This window comes from Symphalangus syndactylus, chromosome 22 (assembly GCF_028878055.3).
Source record: "Symphalangus syndactylus isolate Jambi chromosome 22, NHGRI_mSymSyn1-v2.1_pri, whole genome shotgun sequence".
Taxonomy (NCBI): Eukaryota; Metazoa; Chordata; class Mammalia; order Primates; family Hylobatidae; genus Symphalangus; species Symphalangus syndactylus.
Genome location: NC_072444.2, coordinates 10,346,029 through 10,358,605, shown reverse-complemented (window position 1 = coordinate 10,358,605; position 12,577 = coordinate 10,346,029). Strand labels below are relative to the sequence as shown.

Genomic DNA, 12,577 nt, shown 5'->3' with positions numbered 1-12,577 from the left:
GCTGAGAGGGGCCTGCCCTGAGGACTGAGCTGCCAGGCTTTCTGCTTCCAAGTTCTTCCCGGCTCCCCATCTCCTCCTGCTTCGGGGAAGTGCACCCCCCACCCGCTCCACGCTGGCTTTCTAGATCCTGGAATAAATAATTCAGGTTTTGAAAGCTTGCCAGGCCCACCCCTCCGGTGCTGTGAGGGCGCTATTGGGCTGACATGAGTGACGTCACTGAGCTCTTATCCCAGCCCCAGCATCACGGGACCTGCCCTGGCAGCAACTTACCCGCCTGGTCACTGTCAGTCCAGACCCTCTACCCTGTGCCCCTCACCCTGGAGCCCACTCACTACAGCCACCTGCTATCTTCGTTCCAGGGCCCCACAGCCCTCATGGCTTAGCATTGTCGCTTCAGTACCCCAGCCCTTCTGACAGGGTCATGGTGACCTGAAGTCACCTGGACATTCCATGTTCCCAGGCCGCTGCCTCTGCCATCCCGGGGTCCCTGAACTCCGCCCTGCTGCATAGTCACCCTGACACTGCCATGGTTGCCCTGAGGGCTTCCCCTCTACCGTTAGCGTCCCACGGCCATCACCCCCCACCCCAAGATTCTGTCACCATGCCAATGTCGTCACTGCCACCCACCTCCCCGCTCCCTCGTGCTCCCCGTCATCGTCACCTCAGGGCCCCATCATCTTGGCAACCCTGTCATCCTCACCAGGGACGCCCAACCAGCCCCATCACAAGCTCTTCCTTCGTCACCTGGATCTCGTCAGCCTCTCTGCCACCCAAGGGTCCCATCACCCCACAGCCTACCCGGGTCCCCTTTCCACTCTTCCACCACGTTCCCTGCAGCCTCTCTGAGACTTCAAGGCTCTCCCACCGGCGCCGCTGAAACCCCCGGCCCGCAGAGGGCGCCGCGTCAAGGACAGCGAGGGCCGACTCGGGAGGGGGCGGGGCCGCAGCCACGGTCGCTTTTTATGAATGGGGGAGCGGGCGGCGCGAGGCCTCATTACTATGCCGCGCAACGCACGCTGCGCCCAGCGCGCCGCGCCCATTGGCTGATCGGACCGCTGTCGTCACCGAACCGGTTGCCGGGGGCGGGGCGGGGCGGGGTGACTCACGCCGCTTCTCCCGCGGCCGCGGGGGCTTCTCGGGGTCCACGCATGCCCTGCGCCGCCAGGACCCGAGCGGAGCTTCCCCGCGGCCTGGCCGCGCCTGGTCCTGAGCGGTGAGTAGCGGGCCCCGCCGGGGGCACCAGGGGTCCTGGAGGGCACGCAGGATGCTGGGGCACTGGGCCGGCGGAAGGCTCCTAGAGGCCGGCCAGGGTTAGAGTTCGAGGTGGGAATTCTGGGTTTAGGCGATTCTGGGTTAGCAGGCGTGGGCCCAAGTGCTCGAGTGCTGGGGTTGAGTTGGATGACCTGGCGAAGGTGAGCCTTCCTGCAGGGACCCGAGGCCCTGGAGGGACTGATGGTCATCTGAGGTTTCGCCGGCAGGAGGCGTCTGGGGCAGGGACCCAGGCGTCCGAACAGCAGGAGGTGTCCAATTTAGGAATCCAGGTATCCAGGCAGGAGGCGGAGTCAGGCCCAAAATCCAGGTGTCCGGGCAGAAGGAGGCATCTGACTCAGGGATCCAGGCTTCCAGCAGGGGGGTCTGTCCAGAGACCTAGAGATTCAGGCAGAAAGAAGGGTCCAGCCAGGAACAGAAGTCTGGGAGGGTGGGGGTGGGGGTGCTGAGTTCCCAGGTGTTACCGCAGGAGTGCGGGGTGGTGGCTGGCGGGAGCTTCACGCTCATTCCCTGGGGGCGGAGCCTAAGGCTGGCAGTACTGAAAATCGTGAGGGGTCTGGGAGCCTCAGGCACGAGCTAGCCTCATCATCTCTGATGGGAGGGAGCGGAGCTGCTCAGTCTCCCTGATGGGGTAGATGTTTCCCAATCTTGAGCCTTCGGGGGCATCCCCTGGATCCTACGGCCCTCTTCCATTTATAGTACCCCTTCTTCTGTCTCTCCTCTGGTCACATACGTGGGAAAAAGAGACCTGCAGGACCTAGGACAGGGATCCCCAGGAAGAGCCCCCTGTTTAGAGGCCTGGGGGCATTGGAGGGGACAGCGGTATCCTCGGAAGAGCCCCAGGGCACGAATGTGGGGATAAGGCATTGGGACCCTATCAGGTATCCTGAGGAGAGACTCCCTCAATGTATCCTGAGGGGCACCTCACCCCCTCCAGACCCCACCTCCTATCACCCAGCTTGGTCAGCTTCTCACAAGGCCTTTCTCCTGCAGGTACCATGATGTGGGGTGCAGGCAGCCCTCTGGCCTGGCTCTCAGCTGGCTCAGGCAACGTGAATGTAAGCGTGGGCCCAGCAGAGGGGCCCACAGGTCCAGCCGCACCACTGCCCTCGCCTAAGGCCTGGGACGTGGTGCTCTGCATCTCAGGCACCCTGGTGTCCTGCGAGAATGCGCTAGTGGTGGCCATCATCGTGGGTACTCCCGCCTTCCGTGCCCCCATGTTCCTGCTGGTGGGCAGCCTGGCCGTGGCAGACCTGCTGGCAGGCCTGGGCCTGGTCCTGTACTTTGCTGCTGTCTTCTGCATCGGCTCAGCGGAGATGAGCCTGGTGCTGGTTGGCGTGCTGGCAACGGCCTTTACCGCCAGCATCGGCAGTCTACTGGCCATCACTGTCGACCGCTACCTTTCTCTGTACAATGCCCTCACCTACTATTCAGAGACAACAGTGACACGGACCTATGTGATGCTGGCCTTAGTGTGGGGAGGTGCCCTGGGCCTGGGGCTGCTGCCTGTGCTGGCCTGGAACTGCCTGGATGGCCTGACCACATGTGGCGTGGTTTATCCACTCTCCAAGAACCATCTGGTAGTCCTGGCCATCGCCTTCTTCATGGTGTTTGGCATCATGCTGCAGCTCTACGCCCAAATCTGCCGCATCGTCTGCCGCCATGCCCAGCAGATTGCCCTTCAGCGGCACCTGCTGCCTGCCTCCCACTATGTGGCCACCCGCAAGGGCATTGCCACACTGGCCGTGGTGCTTGGAGCCTTTGCCGCCTGCTGGTTGCCCTTCACTGTCTACTGCCTGCTGGGTGACGCCCACTCTCCACCTCTCTACACCTATCTTACCTTGCTCCCGGCCACCTACAACTCCATGATCAACCCTATCATCTACGCCTTCCGCAACCAGGATGTGCAGAAAGTGCTGTGGGCCGTCTGCTGCTGCTGTTCCTCTTCCAAGATCCCCTTCCGATCCCGCTCCCCCAGTGATGTCTAGCTGAGTCTTCATGACCCTTCAACCCTGATTACTACAGAATTCCAGAATGTTAGGCTCTCCAGGGCTTCTTTCCAAACCCCCAGCTCCACACCCCCCAGACCCAGCTGGTTCTGGAGTTCTAGGACATTGGGTGTTTCAAGGTTCTGTTCAGATCCCTATGGGGGCCCAGCTGGCTCCACGGTTCCAGCATGTTCAGGTGGTCAGGGTTCTACTCAGAAATGTCTCACAGCCCAGCTGGGTTGCAATTCCAGAATGCTGGGAGTTTTACAGTGCCATTCCAAGTCCCAGATGTCCCTCTTCCCCCAAACTTGACCTTGACCATGTCACTTTACGTTTGAATTTCTGAGCTAAAGAGTCAGAGAGATTAGTCACATAGTTGCCTAAATAGGGGAGAGAAAGATTATATATGCACACATACAAAGAGAGTGTCTATTTATGATTTATTTATTTATTTATAAATTTACTTATGGGTGGTAAGGGGCGAAAAAGAGACCCACATCTTGATATCCAGGCCATACCAGGGTACCCCTTGTCCCTTCACCCCCATTTCTGACCTCAGTTCCTGGAGGGGGGAAAGGGAGAAAGAGAAACCACGTATTTTGTTATTATTTTGGATTATTTTTTATCGAAGAGATCATAGAAACCAGAGCCTTCTCCCCAGGCCTGCCCTCCTCGGGTTTGGAAGGGGAACACACCAGCCTCTGGTTTTTTATTTTTTTAAGAAGCCATCACCTGAGCAACCAAAAATTCCTCTGCGCTGGGGTCCGACTGCCCTCTGGTGGCCATTTGGGGAAAACCGCAGCCCGGCCAGGCAGCTGGGACCAGAATGCAACCCCAGCTCCACTCCAGCCTGGCGTCCAGGGCCACAGCCATGGCCTGGGGGCCAAGCCTCACCCTGCGGTGCCCTAAAGGAGGGGGGGCACGAGCCAACACCTCACCCCTCTGCTAGCCGGGATGTGGCCTCCAGTGCATTCCCTGTTCCTGTCTCCAACCCAACTCAATAATAAAATGATTTTGTCATAAATATGTTTCCCTATGTGTGTGTGGAGGGTATGGAGTGGGACCTGATGGGGGATGGCCTGGAATGAGAGGGTCAAGCCAGGCCTGTGGGGCCTGTGGGGGGATCTGGGGAGCTGGACAGAGGGTAGAGGGTGGCTGGCAGGTGACTCCTCAGATGTCAGTGCCCCTCTACTCACACTTGGGCACTGACTAGCAAGGACCTTACCTCCTCCTGGTGACAGGAACCTGGGTGCTTGGCTCTTCCTGGGTCAAGGATGCCCACATCCTGCTGTGGGGCTTAGGCGTGATGAATATGCTCAAAGCATGTCAGTTTCCTTAATAATAATAAGTTCTACCCTTTTTTTGAGACAGTGTCTCGCTCTGTCGCCCAGGCTGGAGTGCAGTGGCACGATCTCGGCTCACTGCAGGCTCCACCTCCCGGGTTCATGCCATTCTCCTGCCTCAGCCTCCCGAGTAGCTGGGACTACAGGCGCCCACCACCATGCCCGGCTAATTTTTTTTGTATTTTCAGTAGAGACAGGGTTTCACCATGTTAGCCAGGATGGACTCGATCTCCTGACCTCGTGATCCACCCGCCTCGGCCTCCCAAGGTGCTGGGATTACAGGCGTGAGCCACCGCACCTGGCCAATAATAGGTCCTTCTAATCGTGGGTGCCTACTGTGTGTCTGGCACACATGCTACCTCGCTTATGCCTAATAAACATCCCATGGCACCGGTAGTGTCTTCTCCATTTTACAAACGAGGGAGCTGAGGCTGAGTAAGGGACAGTGGCTGGCCCAAGGCCATACAGCTAAAACATGGTAGAGCCAGGAACATCTGCTTCCAGAATCTGTGCTGTGTAGTGAGCAATTTCCTTCCTTCCCAAGCCTGGAGCTTAGGACATTCTGGACCCTGATTTTCTTTTTTTTTTTTTTTTTTGGGGACGGAGTCTTGCTCTGTTGCCCAGACTGGACTGCAATGGCACACGATCTTGGCTTGCTGCAACCTCCACCTCCTGGGTTCAAGCGATTCTCCTGCCTCAGCTTCCCAAGTAGCTGGGATTACAGGCACCTGCCACCACGCCTGGCTAATTTTTGTATTTTTAGTAGAGACGGGGGTTTCACCATGTTGGCCAGACTGGTCTCGAACTCCCGACCTCAGGCGATCCGCCTGCCTCCACCTCCCAAAGTGCTGGGATTACAGGCGTGAGCCACCGCGCCCAGCTGGACCCTGATTTATTTTGGGGTTCATAATTTGGGAAGTGGTCGGAGGGGGTCTGGTCATTTTGGAGTCAGAAGAGCTTTTCTACGCAAAGGTGAGTGACTATCAGTGTGTGCCTTTGGGGACATATGTGTGCAGGACCCAGAGTTTGGGTATTTGAGGAGAGGAATCTGACCCCAGAAAGAATGTGCCTATCAGGCCAGGGCAGCAGCAGGTTTGGGGTGTGGCTGAAGAGGAAGCTTTGATTGGCCAAGCCTCCCAGCTTCCCAAGCCTTATTGTTGGGCAAAGCTTGGAGGTGCGGCTCTTGGCGCATTTCTGGCTCACCCCTCCATATACAGACAGGGAGCCTGAGGCCCAAAGAGGAGCAGCCATTTGCTCAAACTTGCACAGCTGTGCCAGGCTAGGACCCAGGCCTTTCTCCACTTCCCTGGCAGAGTTAGAGCCCTTTTGTCTGGTGTAAAGATCCCTCCCTTGGCCAGGTGCGGTGGCTTACGCCCGTAATCCCAGCACTTTGGGAGGCCGAGGCGGGCAGATCACCTGAGTCAGGAGTTCGAGACCAGCCTGGTCAACATGATGAAACCCTGTCTCTACTAAAAATACAAAAAATTAGCCGGATGTGGAGCCTGTAATCCCAGCTACTCAGGAGGCTGAGGCAGGAGAATCGCTTGAGCCCAGGAGGCAGAGGTTGCAGTGAGCCGTGAGCCGAGATCACGCCATTGCACTCCAGCCTGAGCAACACAGTGAGGTTCCGTCCACGCCCCCCCACAAAAAAAATCCCTCCCCAGTAGTCTGAGGAGAGTCGTCACGCCAATAGGCCCAGGCACAAAGTGGGGAGGCGCACCAGGTCAGGCCAAGCTTTATTCTATCGCCACCCTCCTGACAGGTCCCTGGGAGAAGTCCCTACTCAGCAGGCCCCTCCCCACGCCAAACATTCCACACCATCACCCATCACCGTGGCTGTGTCAGATGGGTACCATTGCTCTTCCCCATTTTACAAAAGAAGAAGTAGAGGCTCCAAGAGTAACGGGCCTTCATTCATTCCCTGCCGTCCTTGTGGACAGCTTAAATTCTAGCTGGGGGAAATCGTAATACAAAGTTTTTCCAAAAATGTAATATTACACAGTGGTGAGTCCTCAGAGAAAGAGCAGGGGAAGAAGGATGCGGAGGATGTGAGTAATTTTTAAATGAGGGTGCCCAGGAAAAGCCTCCCTGAGAGGTGACATTGGATTGGTCCAAAGTCAGAGGGCTGGTAGGCAGTTGAGCCGGGATTTGAACCCAGGTCCATTTGACTCTAAGTCTCTTTCTTTCCTGGATGAGGAAGCGTGTTTCAGGAACACCACAGAAACATCAAGTAAGGAAACTGGGGTAAATCCCCAGGCTGGGGGAAAGCAGGGGGTCTCCAGGTTAAACCCAGACCTCTGGAGGCACGGCGCAGGGCAAGGCCTTGTTGCTGCCCCCACCATCATGCTCCCGAGGAGCCCCACCAAGGTCCAGAGGGGCCAGGTGCCCATCCCACCCTGGGTGAGGCTCAGCCCTTTGCTTCCCCAGCCCAGCTTCCAGCTCCAGGGCCTAAGAAGGGACCTGCCGCCGTCCTTGTGTCTGGGAGGGCCTGTGTCGGGCCCCTGCACCGAGGGGCTTCCTCTGTCCCTCTGGGGGTGGCTGTGGGCTGGAGCTGAGGTGTTTCTGGCAGCCTGGATCTGGGGTCTCTGCTTTGGGTCCTGGGCCTATCTTGAGGGCTGTTTGAATCTGTCCCTCAGGTTGGTCCCTGTGTGTGTGGTGGGGCTGGCTGGCTTTTCCCTCCTCCCAGGATTCTGCAGATCAGCTTAGCACTTCTTCCCAGTACCTCCACTCCATGCTTCCTCCAGGAAGCCTCCCTGCCTGAGTCCTTTTGTGGCTGTGAGAATGTGATCCATACAATATGCCTTACTACACCTCCCCTGAGTCAACATTTATAGAGAAGTCTTCCCTCCTACCTCAGAATGAAGACAGGGCTGTGGGTCCTTCCTCCAGTTGAGGGTTCCTGAGAGAAGGGATGTCTGTCTGCTCAAACCGAAGGCTCCTGAAGGCAGATCTTTCTCTCTCCTCAGAACGAAGGGCTCCTGAATACAAAGTCATGTCTCCCCCCTCAGGGTGGGAACTTCTGAGAGCTGGGCTGCCTCTTCCCTTAGGCTGGGGGCCTCTTGAGAACGCAGTCACGTCTTTCGCCTCAGATTGAGGATCCCTGAGGGTAGGACTGTGTCTTCGCCACTCTCGAGGCCTCCTGTGTCTCCTTCAAGCCTCAGAGTCCTCTGGTGCTCACAGCCTGGAGCTGCTCAGCGCCGCATGTTGTGTGTGTATGTGTGTGTGTGTGTGTGTGTGCGCACGCACATTTGCTTGTGTGTAATTGGGGAGGGGTAGCCACACCTCCCAGCCTCTCTGCCTCTGCCAGCTTTCCAACCCCCATGCCTGATCCCACCCAACTATAGGGATCCAGGAAGGTCAGCTGGTGACATGGCCCCCTGAATTGGGGGAGGCAAGGCTAGGGCCAAGAGCCCCACCTACCTGCTGGGGTAGGCCCTGGGATGGGGCTGGAGCCCATCTCTCCTCCCCGCCTCCCTTAGTCCTGTGTGGGTGTGTGGGGGCAGCCCTGAGTGCCGAGCCCCTGCCGGGGCCATGTCCGCCTCTCCTTGCAATAAGTGAGGAGACAGTAGCTATTAATATGAGTTCACGGGCTCACAGCTTCTGCAGGCTGGAAAACAGGCTCCCGGGGCTGGGGGCTGCAGCAAGGCTCAGCTCTCAGATTCCCTCCTGGAGCCTGGAGACCTCCAGTCCCGCATCCCCCAGCTCCTTCCGTGCCGAGACCTGCGTGCACAGACACATGCTTATGTCACATTCAGGCACACATGTCTAGGCACCTGGCTGTTCTGAGAACACACACACACGCAGACATGTATGTAGGTATACCCAGACACACCTGCACACTAGCACACACACACTTGTGCACACAGCGACATCACTGCACATGTGTACACTGACCATGTCAACTTTCTGTGCATGTTTAGTGCTGAAGCACACACTTCAATGTACATGCCCTTGCACACATGTACACACCCTTGTGTACAAGTATGTGTACACAGACACAGCAAACATGTATGCATACCTAAACCCATTAGCACAGTCACATATACACACAACTGCACGTGTATATAATGTCCATACTCATATATACATATTTGCATGCAGCACCAGATTCAAGGACTTGAATGCATGTGCACGCCCTTTCACACACAGCGTACACACACTCGCAAATGCTCCCCGCTGCTGGCAGTGCTCAGCAATCCTGAATTTACAGGCTGACCCTCGGTTTCCAGAACCAACGGGCTGGTTCAACCTCTGCTCCTTGTCTCCCCTCTCCCCTCGCCTCATCACAGGCAGCTCATGGCCCTGCCAACCCCAATGCCTGCCTTCAGCTTCCTGCCCCCCGGGGGGCCCCCGATCCATGATTAACCCCCTCGCTAATTGGCCATCAGCCCCTTGACTTTGCTGCAGGCCTTCTCAGGAGCTGGGAGCAAGAGGCTGCAAATTGGCCAAGCAGGATGGGTCTAGGGAATACTGTGCATGTAGACGGTGAGGGTGGGGGTACTGCAAGCCCTGCATTATGACTGGCTGGAGCCAGGCAGTGCACCCCCTATTCCAGGGCTGGGCAGAACACTGGCTTCATACTCTTCTGGGAGGGCACTCCTATGATTCATTATCTACATAGTCACCTGAAGCCAGCCCTGCAAGCACATTTACACACACTCACCAGCCATGTGTGCAGACATATTCCACCCCGCTCGGCACACTAACAGATGAACATCTGCACATACCCAAGTACACTCATGAATGTACCAAGTATGCATGCAAGCAAAACTTTACATATTCATAGTCACCTGCCAGGTATGCACACATCATTTACATATGTACATCCAAACACACAAATGCAGTCGCATGTATATGGGCTCACAAACACATAAACTTACACGTTACACATGCCCATGAAGGTCCTAAGTGTACTTGCAGGCATGCACCAACATCCAACTACTATCCACATTGTGATATATACATGTGCAGTACAGATATGCATGCACATCCATCCATGCACACCGCTCACATGTGTGTATATGCCCTGACGAACAAGCTACCAAATGGCCAAGCACGCTAGGGAGAACCCTCTTTAGCTATCCTCTGGCTTTACATGAAAGCTTGAGGTTTGCTCAGCCTACTGGCGGGGATAGGGAGTGATGGAACCCACTCAAGTTCCAACCTGTCTCTCCCCAGCCTCTGGAGAGAGGTCCTGAGACCTCCTCTGGACTCCCCCTAAGCCTTCAGGCAGCCACAGGGACCCTGTCATGGTTCCAAGACAAAAGGCCAGAGCTTCTGGCTTCCCTTGCAGTTTCAGTCTCCTTGGCTGTGGCTCAAGCCCACAAGGTGTTCTGCTCTCTTGTAGGCAGTCTAGGGCATTGCAAAAAAGGTTTCTATTTCCATGTCTGCTGCTAGCTTGCTGTGTGACTTCAGGCAAGTTGCTGTGGCTCTCTGTATCTTGTTTCCTCATCTATAAAATAGGAACAAAAGGCGTTGTATTTGTAATCCTTCCAAGACACACACTGTGGGAGCGGCATCAGTTCCCAAGATGGTGCAATGCCAGAGTGGAGGGGCTACATACATCACCACAGTCAACTCTTTGTTGAATAGGTGAGGAAGCTGAGGCCCAAGGTGGGAGCTACATCTGACCTCTGACTTCTCAGCCAGGAAGTCTGCTCTTTTTTAATGACGTGTGCAGTGTGAGCTCGTGTGTGCACACCGTGGACATGCACGGACAGCTTCTTAGGTAAAGGCAGGGAAGGCATCTAGGCAGGACCCCTTGCCCCAAATATTAACTGCTCTCCTTGTCATCAAGGGACTGGCAATTCTCCCATAAAAGACTCCTTTGGATGTGAAAGGCTCTTTATTTATTTATTTGAGATGAAGTCCCACTCTGTTGCCCAGGCTGGAGTGTAGTGGCGCAATCTCAGCTCACTGCAGCCTCCACCTCCCAGGTTCAAGCGATTCTTGTACCCTAGCCTCCCGAGTAGCTGAGACTAGGGGCGCACGCCACCATGTCTGGCTAATTTTCGTATTTTTAGTAGTGATGGGGTTTCGCCATGTTGGCCAGGATGGTCTTGAACTCCTGACTTCAGGTGATCCACCCGCCTTGGCCTAAGTGCTGGGATTACAGGTGCAGGCCACCGCACCTGGCCCATGAAAGGCTTTTTGTCCTTAAGCTTCAAGAGCACCCTCTAAGCTCCCACACCTCCTGGGGCTGAGGGGCAGTTCAGGGGGAGCACCTGAAACTGCTCCCAGCCCTATGATCTAGGAGGGAACTAGTTGACTAGTCCCGAGCAGAACTTCCAGGAAATGGTACCAGGTTGCCCTGGCCACTGGGCAGCCAGGAGGGGGCAGTGAGGAACTGATGGAGGCAGCAAGTAGGGAGGGCGGCTCCTGAGGAATGTGTGAGGGCTGCCTGCGATTATGGGTTCCTGTAATCATGTGCTGGTTTGTGTCCTTGTGCAAACGACAGGGATCTGTGCACGACATGTGCACCGGTCCTCGTGTGCCCACTCACGTGTCTCTGTGAAGCCCCAGCCCATACCTATAGGGAATCCACTTTCTTCTTAGGTAGCCAAAGGTGCAGGCACTTCCTGCTCTAAAGGTCTGGGATAGCCAGGCCCTCAGCCAAGCTCACTTGATTTCAAAACAAGAGCAAAAATGCTTTGCTGCCCTTATAAAACTGGGCACCAGGGAGTGGGGCAGGTAAGAATGGAAACCTTTAACAGGCTCCCTACAACGTTAAAGCCCTCAATGATTTTGGATGGAGACTCTTAAGCTGTTTCAGTTGCATGGTAAACACAGCATTGGGCTCTGGCTAGAGAGAGGCCTGTGTTTGAACCACGTTCTGTTCCTGGCCAGCTATGTGATCTTAGGCAACTGTGAATCTGTTTCTCTTTCTCTCCTGCGTAAAATGGGGGACCCTTGCCTCTTAAGAATGAAATAAAAGATATGCAGTCTTTGGCAGGTAGTGGGCGCTCAATAAATGCTTATTCTTCTCAGGATCAGCCCAAGGAGGTGAGGCGACTTGCACAGGGTCACAGCAGGGCCAGAATTCAAGCTCAGGCCTCTTGCTTCCCAGAGCCACATTCCTTCCCTCCAATTCCCTAGCAAGGGCGGCTCCCGAACCACCATTTTGTCTCCTGCCAGGGCGGGCGTCTGGCTGCCTGTCAGTCACCGGCCTTGGGAAGCCAAGTGCTGACTAAACACGGGCCTGAGCAGGCGGGTGGAGCAAAGGGGCTCTGCAGGGGCGAGCTGGCTCCGCGGCCCCCTTCTCTGCACCACCACCTCCAGCGATGAGCTCAGAGCGGCTGGCGCAGCAGTTGCTGACAATTCAAAACTTCTGCCCCCTCTCCTTGGACGCCAGTGGGTGACTCTCTCTCCGAACAGCAGGCGTGACCCACAGTCACCAACTCTGCTCCCGCCCCTCTGCCGGGGGCCACTACACTATGTCTGCTGGGCCCGGAACTGGGTGTCTGCTCATAAATTACCCCCAGGGACAGTTACCCGCAGCAGCTGTGCTCGGAACAACCGTTGCTTCCTGGGTAGGTCATTTTTTGGGTCAGAATACAAACCCAGCCCCCTCGCCTTCCTCAGGCAGAAGGGGCGTGCAGCAGCCTAAACCTTTGATCGGATTCCACTGTAAATCGTTCTATTTAAGGTAAGTTGCTTGGGTCTGAGAGGCAGACAAGATGCCGGCCAGATGTTGGGCGCACCATCAGCATTCAGCCTGTGCTCCTCTCCTGCCTGATGCGAACAGTTGCAGCAGATTGTCTCCTGAAGCCCCAGCACACCCCCTTTCTCATGGTGAGAAGGGGACTGGGTATCTGGGCCTGCAGGTCCTCCAACCTGGGTCTCCTCCTAAACTGAAATGGTTTCCAGCCTTCTCCACCTTCTGCACACAGTGCACTTTCTGCACCCAAAAGCCTCCTGCCCTTTAGGCCCATCCACACGGGAGCCCCTCCTGAGCTCTGGCCACCATCTGTGGCTATT

At 56.2% G+C, this 12,577-nt stretch overlaps 1 protein-coding gene across 1 annotated transcript; it reads left to right on the top strand.

Moving 5' to 3' along the window:
* The first annotated feature begins 1,069 nt into the window (after positions 1-1,069).
* On the top strand, positions 1,070-4,281 carry GPR3 (G protein-coupled receptor 3). Its single transcript, XM_055261368.2, has 2 exons — positions 1,070-1,213; positions 2,263-4,281. Exon 2 carries the CDS (start codon positions 2,268-2,270, stop codon positions 3,255-3,257), a length of 990 nt encoding a protein of 329 aa, XP_055117343.1. The 5' UTR covers positions 1,070-1,213; positions 2,263-2,267; the 3' UTR covers positions 3,258-4,281.
* Positions 4,282-12,577: the final 8,296 nt, after the last annotated feature.